Source organism: Leptopilina boulardi, unplaced genomic scaffold (assembly GCF_019393585.1).
Source record: "Leptopilina boulardi isolate dan_hultmark-lab unplaced genomic scaffold, ZJU_Lbou_2.1 LbouV2_342, whole genome shotgun sequence".
Classification (NCBI taxonomy): domain Eukaryota; kingdom Metazoa; phylum Arthropoda; class Insecta; order Hymenoptera; family Figitidae; genus Leptopilina; species Leptopilina boulardi.
The window spans coordinates 470,179-493,124 of record NW_026137910.1 but is presented as its reverse complement, the minus strand read 5'-3'; the positions used below and the strand labels follow the sequence as shown (position 1 = coordinate 493,124).

General features: G+C 27.4%; 2 protein-coding genes across 6 annotated transcripts in view; one reads left to right on the top strand and one right to left on the bottom strand.

Annotated features, from left to right (window-relative positions):
- Positions 1-22,946, top strand: part of LOC127285909 (uncharacterized) — a 179,451-nt gene that overhangs the window by 47,101 nt on the left and 109,404 nt on the right. The window contains exons 3-4 of one of the 5 annotated variants that reach the window (XR_007843678.1): positions 19,990-20,092; positions 21,697-21,930. The exons of the other annotated variants lie outside the window; for them this stretch is intronic. The gene's annotated coding sequence lies outside the window, so the exon portion shown is untranslated. Of the gene's footprint in view, positions 1-19,989; positions 20,093-21,696; positions 21,931-22,946 lie in introns of those variants that run through there. 5 annotated transcript variants of the gene reach the window in all.
- Positions 446-8,388, bottom strand: LOC127285916 (uncharacterized). Its single transcript, XM_051312136.1, has one exon. The coding sequence runs from the start codon at positions 8,386-8,388 to the stop codon at positions 6,793-6,795; it is 1,596 nt and encodes a 531-aa protein (XP_051168093.1). The 3' UTR covers positions 446-6,792.

Sequence of the window (22,946 nt, the reverse complement as noted above, 5' to 3'; positions counted from 1 at the left end):
AATTCACGTGATGCGAAGGTGGCGCTCCTGGTGTTCACTGTCAGTAGTACTAAACACCATATAACCAGATAGTACGTAAGCTTGCAATACTGCAAGATATATATTTTTAAATAACTTCAATTATTTAAATTACATTTATTTAAACCTAATAAATTTTAATTCATTTTAACTGTTCTAAATATTTAATTAACTCTTATTAAAATTATTTACTTTTAGTTATTAAATTAGAGATTTTTTCAATAGAATTACAAAACGCAAAACTTATGGACACTCTCATAAATGAAATTAAGAATAATGTAACACAATATGTTTATATATACGTACCTTAAATACGAAAAGTTACTTCATATAATTAGTGCTGCACAAATATATTTTCAGCTCCCAGGAATCAAAATAATAATGTTGTATTTAAGCTAAAATTAAAATATATGAATGCATTTATATATTAGATTCGTCATAACGTTTTTATTTTCGAGTCGTAAACTTACAAACAGTACAAAAAGATAATTATATTATAATTATAACGAAAGTATCTCTAAATACCCACAAGGTAATTATTGCGTAGAGTGTCTTATACACGATTTGTATTGCTATATATAGCGACAAGAGTTAAAATTACAAATATCTAAGAATCGACACTAGTTAAGGTAACTATGTACATGAGTCTTTACGCCCTTCCCGGTTAAATATTAATAATAATAATAATATCTCAGGGATCCTTCGCGATTAAAGAACATAATAAAATTCCAATATTGTTAACGGGCGTTTTTTATGACTCGGCGGAGGAAAAATCATTTCGATAAAAATGCTCCGATCAAGGAATTCGCCTACTGCGTCAAAGTATATACCTCTTATATATACATATATATATATATATATATATATATATATATATATATATATATATATATATATATATAATATACTATTAAAGGATTGAAAAGTTTCACACGCGAGCAGCCATTGATTCTCGACTCTTAAAACTCCTTTCGACGACACGCGACTTTTAAAGAGCAAAACAAAACTTTGCGGAAATACATAAACTTTGTAAATTGAGTGAAATTTATTTGAATTCTAGAAACTTTTGTTTTTTTTGTTTTTTATAAAAATCTTTGTTTTTAATTGGATAGTTATACTTTTATTCAGACATACTCTATAAATTTGAATTAGTGAAAATTCGTTCACTAATTTAAGTTACTGAAAATTTCAACTTATATTTAATTATTTTTTACTAAAACTTTCCGAAAAATAAAATTTACTAATTCGAATAATATTTTACCAAAAAAAATTAATGAAAATTTCTATTAATTTTTGAGTTAATTTTGACTAAAACTGTATTTAAAAAAATATTACTAAATAAAGTATAGTATATAGTATTACTAAATCAAATAATAATATTTCGATAAAAAGTAATATAATTTCTACTAATTTAAATTTGTGAATTAGAACGAATTCACACTAAAATTTAAATGTAGAGAGTATATTAATTGAATTGCGATAATAATTAATTATTTACTTTTATAATAAAAATTAATTATTATTATAAACTGACTTTATAACTAAAATTAAAGAATCATTCAATGACTGCTTGTTTTGAAATTTTTATAATTTATTTAGTTAGAATGTTAAATTTTAATAAGAAAAATCATAAAAAATTCAACAAATTTTTGTCAATTTAAAAATTTGTTGACTTTTTTTTTCTAAACACTGCTGTTTTTAAAAAAATTGTTCAAGTTTATTAATCGCAAAAATAAAAAAAAACATGAAATTAATATCAATTATCCTTCAAAGAAAGTTAGCAAATTAATGCGTTCTTTGAAATGTGCAAATCATTATTGAAAAAAATAACTTGATAAGTTCAATATGCTTCTAACAACTTTCAATTCTACACTTTGTAATTTCTCCGCATTAAAATATAGTACATATATATATATATATATATATATATAAAAGAACAACAACAAAATGTTTTATTGTATATCAAAGAACTTTCGCAAAAGCAATCGTATATTTAAAAAAAAAATCATATTTTTTCCGTTTGCGATATATTTTTTTTCTTGCTTTTTTTAAATTCTTTTATTTTTTTTATCTTTTTTTTTTATAGATCGAGCGCACATTGATTAAACCGTATACATTCTCCGCGAAATACTTTTACTCGCTATAAATCGCTGCTTAGACGCATTGCGCGTAAATTTGCCTTGGATTTATGTAACACACTTTGATCAAGATCCAATCGATACATTTCCGTCATTGTGTGTTTCTGGATCAATAACAGTGACCTTTAAAAAAAAATATATGCGCAAAATCGGAGACAATCGTTGTAGTTGTAAATTTTTATTAAATATATTTATTTATATTGGCGATTCAAACAGCTACACTAGCGCCACAGTTGAACTAATTTAGGCGTGACTCGCTCTAAAGCAGTCTCTGTTTTGATAGTTTATTTCAAATTATTTAATTATTCTGATATTTTTATTGCGTTTGTAAAATTATTTTTAAGCGTTAAATAAAAAAAAATAATTTAAAACACATGGAGTGCTACAGAGCGAGTCACGCCTAAATTAGTTCAACTGTGGCGCTAGTGTAGCTGTTTGAATCGCCAATACATACTACTAACTCTCTGTCAATAATAGTGTTTTTTTGCGTGTCTCGTGTGCGTCTATATGTCTTTCCCCCGGAAATCGCAAGAGCCAAAGAATTTACAAAAAAAAGTGTGAAAATCAATTTTTTTCTTCTTTTTTTAAAAAAAAAAAATTACATATCATATGTTTATCTTGATGAAAATTTCAATAATTTTTTATCTGAATCCAAAGTATTTGAAAATTTTGAATTTTACTTAAGAAAATTTTTTTTTCCAAATCAAATGTATATAGTTTGATTTTGAGACTGAATTTTAATTAGAAATTTTAGTCAGTATTTATTTGAATTGATAAGAAGTGTAATTTTAGAATTTAAAAAGATGAAATTTTAGTTTTGGATTGATCTGAAATGAAATGTTTAGAATTCAGCATTAGAATAAAATTTATTAATTTAAAAGAATAAATTTTTTGTTAAGTTATATAAAAATTTATCTTTGAATAAAAACTAATTGTGTCGGACACAAATTTCGAAATGCCTTGAAATAATATGTACTTACAGTAAAAAACTGATTGAATATCATTGCAAACTTTTTATCAAGGTAATCAAAAAATTTTTTTTTTACAACAAATATTTTTTTAAAATCAATATTAATTTTCACCGCAAATTAATATTACATAAAGTTTATTTCTATTTTTCAACTATAGGATAAAAATATAAAAAAAATGTTATTCTATTCTCATTTAAGAATGTATTTGATAAATTTAATTTCAATATAATTTAATTTATATAAAGAAAATAAATAAGCTTACTGAACACTTGTTCTCTTCAGAAACTATAGTTTTTATTAAATAAAAAGAAAATTTATTTCCAATTTCCAAAATGAACCAATAAAATAAAAAATATAAAAATAAAAGATTTATCGAGAAAGAAAGATTAAAATATTTAAATAAAAGAAAAGAAAAAATATAAGTGCATGAAAGAATGATAAAAGATTTTAATCAAAAAAGTGACCTGTTGTTTTGTCCATACAATTTGTTTTGCTACTTTCTCTAGTCATGAGACTCAGTAGACAGTTTTTTTTTCTCTGTCTTTACTATGGGACGTGATCTGGAAGATGAGATTTTGTCTGACGTTGTGCTCTCACCAAGTAATCTGCAAAGCAATAGATTACATCGGGAAATTGAATAGTCATTAATAGTCTTGCACGAAGTAAATAAATACTTAAAGTAATTAATGTTCTTTGATGATCTGAAATTCATTAGTGAGATGGTGCAATGTTTATACTTCGGTGTATAATAAAATCTATCTAAAAAGATATCAACATTTTTTCACAGAGTTGGACATTTTTAATTTCTTTCTTTTTCTGCACTTCTACTTTCTTTCTTAAAACTTTTTTTCTTTATTGATTAATCAATTAAAAATGAATAGAATTTTAATTATTTTTTTTCGTTTTTGAAATATGATTAAACAATCTCCATGAAGTTGGCGTCAACGCTCAACGTCGAAATTTGTTTTTCACGGAACCAAAAAAAAAAAAATCATTTTTTAAAAAGGTTTTGGGTCCACATAATACCTTGAAAAATATTTTTCAAGGTATTATTTGGATTGAAAATTAAAAAAAAATAATTAGACACTTTTTATCCTGTGAAAAAGAATTTTCGGCGCTGAGCGTCGACGCCAACTTCATGGAGGTGATTAAAAAGTAGAAATCTGAATATAAAAATCAGAAAATTTTGGTTTGTTTAAAATGTAATTGGTTGTAAGAAACATTTTGTTTATTACTATTATTAATTATTATCAATTTAATAAATAAAAATAAACAAAAAAAATGTCAAGTTTTAATACGAAATTTGTTTTAAAATTTGATTGGTGGACATTTCGTCACACAAGTTTTCTCCTGAAACACTGTGAACCAACCCGGATAATATCTGGTCAGTTTACATAATCTTACATACATATACAAGAATTTATGACATTTTATAAATGACCCAAATATTCATAAAGAAACTATTCACAATTCATTGCTCATGTAAATATTAATTTTTTCTTTTATATTTTTAAAATATTTTTTAAAAACATTTTACATTTTTACTGAAATTTGTCAATTAAAATTATTAAAAATTTCACAAATTCTTCCAGATTTGTCCTTATAGCAATTTTTAGTTATAATTCTTTAACTATTTTTTTTATATAATATTAGTTTCATTAAAGTATTCAGCAAGTAGAAATGAATTTATAAAAAAAGGAGAAAAAAATGATAAAATATGAATTCAATGGCACTTGCGAATATCCGGTAAACAGATTCTTAATTTAATATTGAAAAAAAATTACATGACAAATATACTTACATTTTATAATTATAATGTATATCGAGAAAAATTGTCAAAAATTAAGCTGTCTCATATTACAATAACCTCTGTACAAGTAAGGGCTTAATCCCTGAACTCTCTAAGGTCATGAGTCGTCAGAAAAAAAAGTTCCCGGTGGTTTCGTCAACAAAAAAAAAAAAAAGAAAGAAAGAAAAACTGTTAAAGAGACTTGAGCTGGAAAAAAATTTAAAAAGCTAGAAACTGACAGTAATCCCAGGGTCTAGAAATATCAGAATGAGGAAAAATTATATTTCTTTAATTAGAATACAGAATTATTCATATGGGGGAATATGTTTTGAAGAAAATACAATTTGTTCGCATTCTGATAAATTATTTAACTTTGTGCATGTGTTTGCTCTCTATTTTATTTGTTCTAACACTAAAGTATTGGAAGATTAATGAATTATTAGAAACAGTCAATTGTATATGTTTTATAGAATCATATGTGGGTTATGGACACTCAAAGCTAGATATAGAAAAGGCTGTACAGTACCGTTCGGATATTATTTTTTAGATTCAAATTTGATAATTATGCAGTTAAGGTTAACTGGTTAACTTAAAGTTAACTTCTAGTTACATGTAAAATTGAATAAAATTACCAATAAAGCCCATCTGAAAAGCTGTATATTTCTAGATATGGCAGGAGACCCTTAACTGCATAATTACCTCAAATTTTAGAAAGTAAGTTTTTTGTATGCTTTTTTCTCTACAGAAATAAGTTACCTGATCCTAATTAAAGGGAAAGTGTATCTGAAGTACTGTTTAAGATTTGGTTAATCCAGAGATTTGAACAGTGAAAGAATTTTGATACAGCAATTGCTTTTGCAGATGCTATAGTTGAGTCTAATCAGAGACTCAATAACCAATAAGTAGTTGCACTTTCAGTTAGATGCACTGAATTTCTATTGGTAGAAAAGTCATCTACTGTTTCAAAATCTTTCAATGCTGTTATTAATATCAGTGTTTAGAGTAATCTGTAAAAGAATTTGCATTATCATGTTTTTGTCGGAGCAAGTTTGGTATACAAAAATTTGCATAGCTTCCAAGCAATGAAAGAGATGACATTTTTCCTATAATTTCATACCCATGGTTCGATTTTGATTGCACGGAAAAATTATTTGGTGAAGTAACGTTCCAATAAGCCGAAAGTTCACAAAAAGATTTTCCAAGTATTTACGACTTTGATTTGAATATGCTTTGTTTCGTTTTCGATAAACTATGTTTTATCGCTTGATCAAGATTTTATCCTCATAACCTTTTGTTTCTGCAGTAACCTAACGAAATGTAAGCTTTGTTGTCATTTTCTAATTTTTCAAATATCGACCAAAAAAATTAGTGTTGCTATTCCATTGTCAAAAGTTCTGCCTTATCATAAAAGAGAGCAGAATTGACGTTACTAGATAAGGCTAAATTTTTTCCAATGTGAATCAAAGTATTTCGGAGTCTTATATTAGAAACAATAATAATGCAGAGAGTAAACACATGCCCGACGCTCTCTTTGGATTCACTGTTTCCAAATGGGAGCACCTCAATCGCGAATGCGTTTGTTTTTAATTCTATTAAAATCCATCTAGAATGTGAAGTTATCGCTATACACTGAGCCAATGTCGAATTTTGGCCTCGTATTCTAGATGAATTTTTACATTTCTACACGGAAAGATGTTTTATTCGTAAAAGATCAATGAGTGTTTCGAAAACTTTCTTTTCGTGTAGAAAAGTAAACGCATGTGATACGCTAAAAAGGTGTCCATTCTGGTGATAAACCGGGTGTCGCTAATGGAGAAAAATCTTCAATAGAAAAAAGAGGATTAATCGCATTTATAAATTTTTTTGTTTAATCGACTCAAAATCCCTCAGCATTACCACGAAGGAACTGATCAATTTGACCAGCAGATAATTGTCCACCAGGATGTTGTCCCTGTGGTGGTGATTGAACATAGTAGAATGATTGTGCGTCCCTCTGTGGATCTAGAAGTTGAAACCTCTGCGGCTGTTGTTGACGTCTCTGTTGTTGAGCGTAGAGCTGTTGGGACTGTTGAAAGATCTCGGCCTGTTGCTTTCTGTAGATGGCCTCCTGTGGTTGTCTAGCTATCTGCGATGATGATGATGAAGGTTGACGGTAGATGGGATTCTGCCTCTGGATCGGCGCGAGTTGTTGAGGCTGGGCTACGAATGGTTGGAGCTTGTGACTGAGGCTGATATCGCCCATGGTTTGTGGTAAGGACTGATAAAGTTGTGTATTGTACTGACCGGTTGCGGGATCGTAAACTAATTCGGACTGATAGATGGGCTCGGCAGATGGTGAAGCCTTGGCCTTGGGGACAGGTCTCGCTGTTGGGGAGCTCAGGGCGACGGAGTTGACGTATCTCTCGAGTTCGGCAGCAAAATCAAGATTCTGAGGAGGTGGCGTGGAGGAGACAGCACGGGGTGGTAGACTCGTGGTGGCCGATGTGGGATGATAGGTCCTGGGGGCGAAAACAACGCCTGGTCTCTCGGTGCTACTGGGACCGACATATTGGGCGGCAACTTGGGCTACGTGTGGTCGTGGTGTAATGGCGACGGATTGTGGCCTTTGGCGGGCAATTGTCGTGGCGCGAGTACTGGCTTCGATGGGTTGGTAAATTGTTGAGGCGGAAGGTGAGGCAGAACGTTGGGGGGTTGGAGTGGTTTGGGCAATTTGGTAGCGGGGACCGGCGAGGGTACTGCTGCTGGCGAGTCGGTAAACGGGTTCGGATGTGGGAATGGGTTGGTATAAGCCGGAGGTTGTGGGTTCGGTGACTCTGACGACGGGTCGTCTGAAGGCGGATGGTCTGCTTATTGCTGGACGGGAGACTTCCTCGAGTTCTTGGCTTGCGTCATCGTCTAATTGATATTCGGTTTGGAAAATGGTGGTGGGTGCTCGGGGAGTGGTTGCTGGATAATTGGGCCTCACGGGTCGTTGAATTGGCCTTGAGGATGGATAATTGGGAGGTCCAACGACTTCTTCCTCCTTATCGGCGAGATCATCCTCGTCTTTGGGCGCATTTGGATCGCACGGATTTCCTGAGACGTAGGTGAATTCTCGCTTATTGCCATCGGGATCAACGTAACCATATTTGCCACGGACAACACAATCGGTGCCTCGTGTTTCTTCCTTGAAGGAACCGTCTGCGGCCTCGTAGCCAAAAGTGAAAGAGCCGTCGTCATTAACTTTGTTGTAGTTGCGAATTGTTTGAACGGGTGGTGCTTTCGATCCTTGGAGTGTGTCCTTGGAGCGTGGTGATGGTAGGGCTCGTGCTCGTGGTTGGTAAATTGGAGCCTCGTATTCATCTTCTGCTTGTTGATTGTCCTCTTCCTCGTAATAAACCTGTGGTTCTGAGACTCGTGGTCGAATTTGTACTCTTCGGGCTCCCGAGGTCACCAGCAGACAAGCTGGGATTATCTGCGAAACAATCAACATCGTTAGTGTCTTATTTTTTTTGGATCAAGAAGGATTGAAATATATATTTGGGAGAAATTAATTTAGAATATTTACATTTACGAAATGTCTTCTAAAAGAAGAACAACAACAATAATAATAATTAGAATGCGGTGTATCTAATGTTCAATGTCCATGTGTTTAAACTTTAGTCACGCTTTCTTTTCACTTGGTTGAGAGCCAAGAGTCGAGTTCAATAAAAGAGCACCCTTTTTATGTCAACTATTGTTTCGAGCCTTCTAAATAGTTTCGAAAACGATCTTTAAAACCTTCTGGTTTGTCTGTGTATTAAAAAAGGTCATTGTTTTCTGTACTCTACTTCTGTAAGAATTATTACGAGGGTTTTTTTTTCTAGTTTTCTCTCCAAATGATGATTAATCACATACGAAAAATTGTACGGGAAGTATAATTTCTTGAATTACATATATCATGAAATTAGATTGAACGTGAGAAATTGTAAATAAGAATGAATTTTGAGACAAGTGACGGGGATTATTTCATTATGTGCGGTGATTTCTCGATTGGCGCCTTATTAAGCGCACACATATGACGTATATTATAACGGTGTGCGCGGAGCGTTGAAAGTTACTGAGTCCCACCCGATGTCTATTTAGATATAATAGGAAGTAGCTATATAGAAGCCAACGGGAGAAAGAGCAAGAGAGAAACAGAGAGTGTGTATAAGAGTTTCGCGGATCGCTGAACCAAGTAAATCGTTCATAATAAACCGTCTTAAAAGACATGGCTCTGAGTCGTTACACGCCAACGAGGTGTAAACCAGGAAAATAGTCCACGTATGCGAAACGGAAGTTCTAAACATACACGCGCTCACAAAAACGGAAGTACTATATTTTTCTATCGCAAGTGAATCGATTTTGGTTTTATACTCTCCCAACAATCATTATTACAAGATAACAATCACGCTAGGCATTCTTTCTCGGGAAGAAACTTTCGCAAAAGTAAAAACTTTCATGCGGCGGAAGTAAATAAGTGAACAAATGGAGATTAATTGCACTTTGTTATTAGTAATTGTTTAATTTATTTTGTGCATTGTATGTCAAGAATTCTAACATGTTCCAAAGGGATTGAACATTTTATTTAAATTTTCATTCCAAGTTTGTATTCTCCCTATATATAAATATGAGAAAATGATTATAGTAAAGAAAATTAAAATAAATAGTAGATATAAAGAAAGTGAAAATAAAATATATCGAATTGTGGAATCTGAAACAATTTTTTGCAATAGTGCATAAATTGTCTCTGACAAGGGAATAATGATTGTGTGCTTCACTTGAGTTTTAAACAGGTCAGCATTTCAAAATTCCAGAATCGTACGAATTACGAGAATAAAGTATATTTTTATATACTCTTGAGTAACAAGATGAATTCGATAATAATTGAATAAAAGTTTATCGAAAATGTTATTGAGCGCGCGTGTAATCGATCTTTATCACTGATACCATAGAGGCGAGGGGGGCATTAATATTGATATTGAATACTGAAACTTAATATTATACATTTATACTACATTTCCTGGTAGATATTCTAGTTTTAATTTACCATGTAACTTTTAATTAATAGGCCATTTAAATAATTACATAATTGCCATATTATATATTAATAACGTATAATATTTACCTTAATATATATATATTACTTAAAATTTATTCAATGAGCATATAAAAATGTTTCATAGAAGAATTTCGATCTTTTGGAAAAAATTCTTTCAGGGGAATAAATATATATATTACGAAATTCTAATAATGTTAACTAACATATATCGTGTAATAAATCGATTTTATAATTTTATGTATACAATTAGTGTATAATGATTAAAAAGGTATTTATCATTAAAGAAAATAAATGATTAGTTTGTGAAAGACCCATTTCCGAATGATTATAAAAGTATTTTCTTTGTAATTAAAGTTTTATAATTCTTTTTTGCATAAATTATGAGCCATTTCTCTTTCATTATAATTAAAATAATTCTTTTGTTTGCTTTTGAAGGAATTTGGTTCAATTTCTTTTAAATTATTACTAATTACAGTATTGTATTACTATAATTTATATAAATAATATATATATATATATATATATAATTGTAAAAACATTGTAATGTGTTGATTCTGATAAATTGTGTGAACCTTTGCAATTTTTAAAAATCTAATAATCAAATGCTCGAGTTATATACCATTAACACTACACTCGCAAATAAAAATAAAAGCAACAATATAAAGTTATTAATAGCTTTATATCTGCCCCTTACGTTATATACACTATGCATCATGTCTTTATTGAACCAGTCGGAATATGTTCCGAGAGGAATATATTTCATATCCTTGAAATCTCTATATATGCTTGGATATATTTTGATTCACTAGATCCATATTTCTTTGATTCGATAATCTTTTTTTTCCCAGAGTATATATATAGATAGTGAACATTGAAAATAGTGCAGTAAATTATTCGGATTAAATTGTATGTATTATAAACAAACAGGCAAACAGGATGTATATAGGGAATAATCGGGTACTTTGAATACTGATTGTGAACATAAAATACATTGAACCATACATTGAATATTGTAAGAATGAATAATGTATACGCAAGTTTATGTATATACATTCCCTTGAAGTTGATCGTACTTATATACATTTTATCAATATATAAAAATTCAACTGTTGCTCCTTTTTTTTATTATACAAAAGAATAAAACATTTTGAAATAGAAAATGTTTTTCATTTTTTTATCTGTAATGCACTACAGTGCATTGGATTCTTTTTATATGATGAAGAAAGAGCGAATCAGAACGTAAGAAGAATCCTTTATATTTATAAGATTATTCCCTTTTAATAATAGTTGTCTAAAAATATTTCCCTTATTGACAAAAAAATATCAATGGTATTTAGAAGAATTTTGTTCAATGCTTAAAAATAAAAAGTAATTGTGAAAAAATTGTAAATTATAGAATATTAATAAGAAGATATTGATTGTTTGTTTTTTTTCCTTCGATTTTTTAATTAGTTGAAAAGAATAAAATTTTCAATCTTAACACATGTGTCATATCTAAAAGCCCATAAATTTTTTTCCTCTATTAAAGAAAATTGAACTTCCAAGGGAGATTGTAAAGGCCTTTACGGTTTTAAAAAGGTCTTCCGCCAACTTAATTGCCCTTTAACAATGTCCTTAAAGATTCTTTCGTTAGAAAAATTTCATTTATTTTAGATAACTATAACTACATATATAAAATTGTAAAAATTAATTAAAAACAAAAAAAATACTAAGAAATAAAATAATTAATATGAGATGGTAATTAATAAAAAAAATAATTTAACAATAAAACAATAGAAATAAATTTAAATAAAGACAAATTTAAAGAATATAACAAAAATACAAATTAAAAGAATTTTATGATTTTTTCAATAAATCATTTGAAATGATTATCAAATATTATATTTAGGTGTAAGAATTTAAAAATGTAGTACTTATTTTGTTACCACAAACAGAATATAAAGTCTTTCAAGAAGAAGTGTTAAGAAAAAGATTTATATGTCAGCGTGGCTGCGAGGTCAGAGTACAAGGCTCGCGTCCCAAGGGTCATGGGTTCGATCCCCCATGCATACGAGATTTTTTAAAATTATTCTCAAATATTTTATATACATTAAATATTTTATATACATCTTAAATAGAAGTCGATTTTTATCACATAAATAATAATAAATCGATTAATCGTCAATCAATCGATTATTATTTGGTAAAAATCAAATTAAATCCAATAGATATAGTCAAATATAAAATCGAGGTCAAAGAAAATAATAAGAAAAAAAAATCGTTTAAATAAGACATTATTATTGGTCAAAGTAGTATGAAAATGTTATGATTTTCGCTGAGTTGAGGAACGTGTCTTGACTTCCGGTAAAAACGGTGGGAATAGGCCGTGTTACGGTTACATCACGACAGTACTCGGCTGACCCGAATACGGGCGAGGCACACGGCAGCCTACCGTGAGAGCACTGCTGGATCTCCTTGAACCGTCCCGTCGGCCTGAGTAATGCTCGGTTAATGCTCACCACGCCTCTATAGTCGACAATGCGCGCGGAGGACCCTATAATACATATACATATAAGAAAAACCATCACTTTTACCCAGTAGCAATGCTGCTATCTTCTCAAATCGAATTTCTGTTTCTTTTTTTTTTTTTTTTTAATATTGCATATATGTACTAAAAATGAAACAATAAACATCCGTAACCTCTAATTTTACTGGCATAAAATTATTTTTTTTTTACCTATAGCATTTTCAATAGGTCGTTTGGTCAGATTTGGAAACAGTGAACGCCTCTCGTTCATGAAAGTATAAAGTTTGCATGAGGCAATTTTTTTTCTTTCATTATCGACTTACAAAATGATTCACTGAAATAGTTAATTTCTTTTTTTACACAACAGTTCGCACATGATATGAAATTATTCTCATTTGAAAAAAAAATAGTACAAATATCGAAGGAGAATCCAAAAATTGTTTCCATGACAAAAAGAGAATTAAATATATTTAGATTAAATAAGTAATTATTTGTTGAGAAAATAATTGACAAGTAGAATTCATACGAGGAACCTACTTTACCGACTGTTGATAATAATAGGAATCTACTTTGTCGACTGTTGATAAGAATAGAAATTTACTTTACCGACCGAGTAGTTACCGATTGTAGATAAGTGAAATTAGAACCCTATCACGACAATTTTGCTGTTCTTTAAATATTATGAATTATTAAAAATACAATCATAATAAAAAGTAAATAAAAAAATTTTAATTTGCAAAACAAATTGGGGTTTATTTGGGTAAAATAAAAGTCCAAATTCGAATAAACGATAATGTCCTACAAAAATGTTGAAATATAATCTAAAATGTATACATGCGAGTGTTCATAAAAGAAGAAAAAAAAATATGTATTAAGTTTTGTGTTCGAGAGCAAAAGAAACATTAATCATTTAGAAGAAAATAATTTGCTTCGCGGAATTTTCAAATATTAGATAAAAGTGCAAAAGTTGGAATTTAATATATAATATATACGCGCGAGATACCGGTTTTTCTAGTTGCTAAATTGTTCTAAAACTGAAATGAACGCGCGAGCTGCTCGAGAAAATGAGGGAAAAAAATCCCCATTGTTCTTGAGATAAAGTAAAGTAAACGTTGCACTTTAATAGGCGAAAAAAAAAGTTGTCACTCTTTCGCAAGAATGTGCTCTGCATTTACTGTGCGGTTTATTATTTTCAGGGTCATTATCCTATTATAATGAAAGGCATGCACATACAAAATATGATAATTTAAATATTAGTCAAAAGTATTGTTGTTGTTTTTTTTTTTCTCAAAAAATGAAATTTCGAAATTTTATGAAACCTAATTTGTAAAGATAAATATTGAAATTAAAATTTTAAATATTATTTTCTTTTATGAGTTGAAATAGGATTTTTTTATTTTCTAAAAACTAAGTATTTTTTGTATTACGAAAAAAAGAAATGGACTTTTTTTAAAGAAAAACAATAAATAATTTTTTAATGTAAAGACCTACTAAAAGGTGTAAATAAATAAAATAAAGAAACAGTTATATTAAAAATGTAGATATTTAACATTTTAATAACAACTTTAGTCCAGAAATTCAATGAGAAAGTATAATGCTGAAAGGTGTTAATTAAATATGTATATTCTTATATCGTTATATTAAAAATACAATAGGTATAGAGGCGTGTAATTAAAATTCTTTATTGTTTAAATAAAAAATAAATGTTTAATTTTTAATTAACTATTCAAAAGAAAATAAAATTTTATTTCCAACAAGACATATTCTATTCGATAAGAAATTATTCTTATATAAAAGAAAATAATATTTGTAAAATGAATTTTATTTCTATAAAAAATTCATTTTTTTCATATATATATCTGTAAAAAATAAATTTAATTTTTTTGGAAAATATTTTACGGAGAATAAAAATTGCCTTTTAAAAGTTTCTTAAACAAAAATTCTTTCGTAATGTATTATAAACGATGCTTGCACTTTTATAAATGTTCAAAAATATTTTCAACTATAAGCCTGAGGGAATCGAACGTCCTCGACAACACCCATAATATTTCAAGGCTTGAACTTTTGACACAGTTTTGTTAAGAATTTAATTGGAACCATATATAATGAATTGCCTAAGGGCTTTTTATATACTTGTTATATATATATATGTGGTTGGTAAAAGTTTATATAATAAAATACCAATATAATAATTGTAACTATTCTGAATCATTTAAATATATAGTTCGCGTTTAATTACAATCGTTTAAGAAATGCAATATACAATAATTTAAAAAAAATCCCTTTATTGTATATGTCATGACATTGAAACCTTCTGCAATATATCAGTAAAACGTTTTAATATTTGTGCGCTACATGGGTTCGGAATTTAAGGCCACTGTGATGTTTTCTGTGAGTTATGACTTGCATAAATGTCTGATGGTCACTGAGTTTGAACCTATGAACTTCGCAAGATCACAAAGGATGTAAATTTCGCTTTAGAATCATCTCATAGTATATATAATATCACCCAGAAAAAAGATTTCTTTGAAACATAAAGAAATCGTTTTTTTAACATCAATTTTTGAATGAAAGATAAAATTTGTTTGAATTAAAAAAAAGGTTTACTTTGCTTTTAAGAAAAAATAATTTTCAAGTGTTTCTGGAATCAAAGAAAATTTTTCTTTAAATTATATTTTTAACCGTAAAGAAAAAAAAAACTTTATTACATAAAGTCGTTTTATTTATAGTATTTATTAAAGTAAACAAACAAAACTTTTAGGTTAGGAATGGTTTTGCCTGTTAGGTTATGAATGCCTGTCAATTCAACAAGTTCCTAACCTAAAAGTTTTGTTTGTTTACTTTAATAAATACTATAAATAAAACGACTTTATGTAATAAAGTTTTCTTAAGTGCAATGTGTTTGTTCATTATAAAGAATAATTTTAATTCAGTTATGTTAAAATCCAGTAGAACGTCCGAAATATGCCGTATCTTTATATTTTTGACACCTGCCTCACCCTGCTTTTCTCTATTCTAGTTCCCCTAAAAAATTATCTTCCATATATCATTTTGAAATGATTTTAAGTTAATGTTTATTCTGTGTATATTAAATTTTCTAAGTTTGAATTAAACATAATATATGGTTCAACTGAAAATATTGTATATATAATTCTTTTACTAGTTGAACGATTTCTAAATAAAAAATTTTTTCAACCATATTTTACGTAACAATATATAATAAATTATATACCATGTCAAAAGTGAAAAATTTTGTTTGAACGAAAGTTTAAAATAGTTTTAGATGGTTGTTTATACAGTAAAAAGTGAATTACAGGTATGTATATTTCACATATCTTATTGTTCAGCATTCGACACATTTGGGATGCATAGTACATTTGTTTTACACACACACATATATATATGTATATATAATGAAAAGCGTGAAATCCTATTTGGTTGCAAGTGAAAGCTGCCACTTTTGGAATTTTACGTGCAATTACTTCTGAATTTGCTCGCGTCATAATGATGTGAGAATTGAAAACTTTTTTTTTTAACTATCCTTACTCTACTTTTATCTCTCGCTATTTATATATAAAATTGATTATTATCCATATTGGGAAGAACATTCGTTTTTCATTCATACATTTACACATGTATTTAAATTTTTTTAATTTTCAGAAATATACACCGAAGAAAAATCTATTTGATTCATATGATTTGGTTTCTTGACTATTATCAAATAAATATTTACTTGAATTATTTTCCTTTTTAATATTTTACTAACTAATTATGTAGTTACTGCCTTACGAAACAAAAACTCAGTTAACTCAGTTTGTCGTTATGGGCGACAATCACTCAACAGGATAGGCGAAAATCTACCTTAACGACAAACTGAGTTAACTAAGTTTTTGTTTAATACGGCAGAGTAGATTTATGATATTTTCTAATAAATTAGTAAAAATTAATAAAATTAGTTCTATAATAAAATGTATGTGACGCAAAAATAGCGCTCCTAGCGTTCATTATAGGTATTAATAAACGTCGTACAGCTTGTCATTAGAGCTATTATGGTACAAGCTTTAAGTTTACATAATTCGGATAAAAAACATTTTTTTAATAAAATTTACAAAAAATCTTTAGAAGAATGTTTACATCATGACTAAATAGTTAAAATCATTGATAATAAATATTTTCGAGGCCTATTAACAGTTCTTTTTTTATTATTTATAAAAACAGTTGGAAAAAATTGAATAAACTGTTAAAGGCCTCAAAATATTTATTATCAAATTTCAAAAAACAATTCAAAAAAATTAAATAACTTTAAATCATTTTTTTATAAAGTTCAGAATTTGTATTGACTACAGAACAAAAAAAAAGGTGATTTTTGCACTATTTTTTTTTGTACTATAACAGGACAGGTTGACGGTTTAAAAAAAGTTGAATACGTGCGCTCGCGGTTAGAAATTCGAGCTATGTCACTGCATTTTTAATTTCTATAAATAATCACCTCCAATATACTTGACATATTCTTTGTCGGCCTTGAACAATACTGATCCGGGTTAAATAATCACGCGGAAACACTTCAGGATCGAGGATAACACTTGTTATTATATAGTTTCTCTGAATGACCAAATATACTTTCATAATAATATAAAAAAAAAGAAACAGAAAGAAAAAAAAATACCCATTGTTGAAGAGCCCCACCCAAAATTTTATTGCTTGATTCAAAACAGACATTGATGGATCTTAAACCAAAAATGATTAAGATCAGTGGGTTGAGTGAAATGGTCAATGATTATGCTTGCAGTGAATAAATTAAGTAAAAGGCTTATTTTACGGTTAGTTTGGGCCAACACATTCTGCATCAATTATCATATAAAATTAGATTCTTATCCTTTAAAACGATGTCTTTGTATACATTAATCATTCAATTATACGTCATTTATTTCTTAATTTCTTTTTCATTCTCTCCTTTTCTAAAAAAAATAAAACACTACTCGTAACTGATTTTAAATGTTGGATTTATTTTCTTGTTCTTCTTTATAATATAATATATTAAAATATTTTTAGAATGATAATAATGAATTATTATTATTAAAGTAAAAATAGATGATTTTTCTCTGATGCGTAAATTTTTAATTGTTTTCAAATTAACATTTTTGTGCGCAAAAAATTGCTATATTTCTATATAATTATAAAAACAATGAGAATTATCATTATTTAAAAATAAATAATATATATTCTCGTTCAATCAGTGAAAAAAAAAATATAATTTTTGTACATAGTGATAATTGAAGTTTTAATTTGTTTTGGAAATATATAGCCTCTTTATATTGCTTTGGAAAAAGAAATTAAGAAATTTAAATTACCGTTTATAATCTAATTTTCCAAGAGATTTCATTTCTCAATTATTATTATAGGTAGTAGAAATTATAAAGTATTATAAATTGTGGAATGTGAGTTTCATTAATTTTGATAGCATTTTATTATTGATGAAATTTTTTACAATATTAATAAATTATTTTCAATACTAATTTCCTTTATTATATCGTGATAACTATTTTTAATAAATTGTATCAATATATAGAAATAATAATAATTATTATTATTATTATTTTTTTTTTTGATCTCCCAACTGTAATTAATCGAAAGTGTAACTAGCTGTGGAATGAGTTTCGGAATTTAGTTATTCAATTGTATAGGTCTGATTTGGAGAAACGCCTCAACGTTTCCTGCACGACTATTGAACGAAGGTCGCGGGAAAACGAAAGTGGGATTGTCTGTCTATATAGGCGACTTGTAAGATCGGGCGTGAATGCTAAGATATCCGGTAGCTTTTGTTTGACTTATTATTTTTTTTTTTTCATTTTATATTACGCCCCTTTTCGAAAAAATTATTTTTGATTTCTAAAATGAAAAAAAAAATAAATTCATCCATTCAAAAACGAACTAAAATTATTTCTCTACTATCACTAAATTTGAATAAGTAAGAATTCGTTCAATAATTTTTTTTTAGTTAAAATTTCTACTAATTTTTAGTAATTTTTCACTAAAACTTACTTTTCAAAAATATTACTAAATAAAAAAAGTAAAATTTTACTAATTAGGGAAAATTTCTACTAATTTGAATATATTAATGAACGAATTATCACTAATTCAAATTTAGAGAATATTAATTAAATTTAATAAGAAATAGAAATATTTATTTTCAAATAAATTTTATTTAAAAATAAAAAATTAATTTTTTTCTTGCATAATTTTTAAACGAGAAACAATTATTAAAATGATGATTATTTTAATATCATTTTTCTTTTGCGCATTGCGGTTCATCGACAATGATGTTGAACTAAAGAGCAATCGATCAATTTCGTTTCCTTTTTATTATTATACCATATTTTACAAGCAATAAAACGCTTTCTTTTTTTGCTCGTTTGTGGTTTCGAGGTATAACTTTGATTATAAATGAAGAAGGATTAGCTAATGTATGTATATATATATAAATTATCGAACAGAACGTAATTTTAGTACTGAAGGTCATGATATTTCATATGGTATATCATGTATATATATATATATATATATATATATATATATATATATAACTACATTGCGGTCAAAGACATTAGGAATGCTTTACGAAATCATATTGTAATAATAGTTCTCGAATAATTCCTGATAACATCTAAAAGAAAAAGTACAAAAGATTTTAATTTATTTGACACACGAAAAAAAAACAGTGCAAATTAAATTTTTTAACAAGATTCCATGTAGATTTCAAAAAAGATTTTTTTATTCAAAAATACATGGTTTGTGTGTATATGAATATAAATTTTGAAATAATTAATGCGTATTTAAATTTTTTTTAAATTACCATACAAAAAAGAAATAAGTTATGAAATGCTTTGTTTCAAAATATATTTTTTTTTCTTTTAATGGCCACTTTTTGGTGAAATTACATTTTTACTAATTAAAAATATGTGACGCCCCACGAGTTCCTTAGCGGCAAACAAATTTTAGGTTATGTTTAGTGATAGTTTTAGCTTGATTCTTTGTGTATTTTTAGTCCAAAAATCACAAACATAACCTAAAATTTTTTTGCCCTTAAGATACCTCTACCTTATATCGCGGAGCATATAAAAAAAATTATTTGATTCAAATAATCGTTTACTTGACTATTGTCAAATAAATATTTACTTGAACCAAATAATTTTTATTTAAATTAAATAAATTTTATTTGAACCAATAATTTTTGTATTTGAAATAAATACCATTTAATTGACTCAATAATTATTTAATAGAAAAAAAATTGCTTATTTGATAATATTCAAGTAAGTAAGTAAAACAAAATATTTTGCATACAATTTATTGTCTTTGATGCAAATTCTTTTAGGTTACAAAAAAAATAGCGCAAAATTTGAAAAAACAACTGTTTTTGAAATAATAATAATATTAATTAAAATTATAAATAAAAAAAGAAATTTTGCGATTTATTGTATAAAATTAAGTAAACGGAATTTTTCTAGGTTAAAAACTAGAAAATATTGACATAGTCAGGACTACCAACTATGAAACAGGAAAAATTAACAGCGCTGCTGTCTGTAAGAATAATGGCGCCAAATTTTAAAGGTATGAAAATAAAATCTGTTTTAAATTAAGAATTAAAATATATTCTACAATTTTTTCTATTTTTCTATTTATTTTTAATTCATTTTGTAAAAGTGAAAATTAGATTAAACATTTTCAGTCGCTGTCATTATATTAAAATTAAAATCTTAAACTGCAATATAATCAAATTATATATTTAATATATTTGATTTCAATTGGGACCATTTTGAAGTTGTGCACTAATTAATTTTCATAACGAATTAAAAAAATGAGTCGAGTTGTTTTTTTTTAAGTACTCGTTGGCAGTATCTATAGTACCAGTAGTCAATTTCTGATGATTATGTTAAATTTAATATGATTATGTTAAATATACACGTAGTTACGGACATTTGTCGGACGTGCAGAAAATTTAATACTCGCGGTATATATTGGACACTTACTGCTCGTATATATATATATATATATATATATATATACTTATATATATATATATAAGAGAAAGTGGTCTTTCATCTCTAGAGCGCGATTTCTTCATCTATAGATATAACTTTATTGAATTCAGAATCTCTCACGGGCTGAATCATAAAACATAATCATTAGAAGACATTGACTTTATTATGCCGCGCTAAACATCTTTCATTTTCATATATATATATATATATATATAGATTCGACACATTTCTAAATTAATAATTACACATGTAGCAGCTAATACATATATATTAAATTCATGCGAGACAATATTTTTGCCAATGGAAATTAATAGAAAAGAAATTTCTGATTTTACATTAAAATCTCTCGTAATTTACATGAGAAAAGCAAATTTTGCTCGAGTGAAATTTTATAAATATTATTATAAACTCGTTTCATTTTATAAAAAGTTTTTAATGCGATAAAAAAAATATTTATATATATACTTAATTTATAAATGAATTATATTTCTTTTTTTAGAAATTTTTTCAAGTTTCTAAAAAAAAAAACATTTCCTTTAATTCTTCTATTGTTAATATGGTATATAGTTTATACGTATGTAAATTATAATGAAATGCAAATTTGTAAGAAATTATTTAAATGAAGTTTAGACGAGTTTTTGCATATATTTATTTATGTGTTGAAATTAATATGATATTCCCTTGGTGGGTAATTGAAATCATATGAATCATTGCTCTTTCATTCAGGAAAATTTACATTCAGAATAAAATTTCTTTCTATTAATAGTTTATATATATATATATATATATATATGTTACTCACATTTATTTGCACTGCAAATTTTCTATTTCTAATGATAAAAATTTATTTCTTACTTGTTTCTTATTCAAAATAGTATAATAATAAAATGAGCTTTGAATAAAAAAAATTTTTGTTTTTAAAGGATAACGTGAGAGGCTAAACAAAAATTGTTTTCGGAAAAGAAATGAGTTAAACTATTCTTTCCGTTATTTTTCTTTTCAAATTAAGAGTAAAATTTACCTTAAAAGGAAAAATTCTTTTCTGGAAAAAATAATGTGATAAACTTAAAGGAAAATCTTAATTCAAGAGGAAAATGGAAATTTAAGTTTTCTGATAATTTTCCTCTTAAAATAAGAATAAATACGGGTTTTAAAGAAAATTCTTGTTTTCAGAGGATAACCAAAGAGGTTTAACAGATACTATAAATTTAAAAGGAAAACATAAAATTGCCATTTCTGCTAGTTTTCCACTCAAAATAAGAGTACACCATCGTTAATAGGAAAAATTCTTATTTTAAGATGATAATATTAATGACTAAGCGGAAACTCATCATTGAAGAGGAAAATTATATAAATTCAGTTTTCAGTTACTTTTCTTCTCAAAATAAGAATAAATCCGCGTTTAAAAGAAAATTCTTATTGTTTTAAGATTTACCTGAGGAGCTAAATGCAAACTCATAATCGAAGTTAAAAACGCTTAAATACATTTTCTGATATACTTTTTCTCTCAAAATAAAACTACATCCGCGTTTAAAATTAAATTCTTGTTTTTAGAGAAAAAAGTGAAAGGTTAAACAGAAACTCTAAATTTATAAGGATAACGTAAAAATATCTTTTTTTCTATTTTTCCTCTCAAGAAAAGAGTATAGCCAATGTTGACAAGGAAAATTTTGATTTTAAGAGAGTTGCCTGAAAGGCTAAACGCAAACTCTTAATATCGAAATTGAAAACGCTAAACTAAGTTGTCCGGTATTTTTCCTCTCAAATTAAGAATAAATCCAAGTTTTAGAGAGAAAATTCTTATTATCAGAGGATAATCTGAAGGATGAAATAGAAATTCTTTAGCGAAGAGGAAAACGCTTAACTAAGTTTTATAAAAAATTTTCCTCTCAAAGTAAGAGTAATCCTGTTTTTAATAGAAAAAATTTCCGTTTTGAGAAAATAACGTGAAAGGCTAAGTGGAATTTTCTAATAGAGAAGAAAAATTCTAATTTAAGTTTTCAGTAAATTTTACTTTCAAAATAAGAGTAAATTCGCGTTTAAAAGAAAAGTCTTGTTTTCAGAGGATGACTTGAGTGGTTAAACATATCCTCTAAATTAAAAAGAAAAACTTCCTTTTCTGCTATTTTTCCTCTCAAAATAAGAGTAAACCTGTCGTTAATAGGAAAAAGTTTTATTTTAAGAGGAAATAATGTAATAATTCTTGTTTTGATAAAATAATAATCTGATAACAGGGGGAAAAATAACTCTTAATCGAAGAGGAAAATGCTATTCCTTTTCTTCACAAGGTTTAAAAAAAAAAGAATCAAATGTGAGGAGTACACTGAAAAAAGGGTTTGGTACAAACGTTTGGTTGGTATTTAAGCAACCAAAATTTTTGCTGTCCCAATCAAACTTTAGTTAGGACAACAAAAATCATTTTT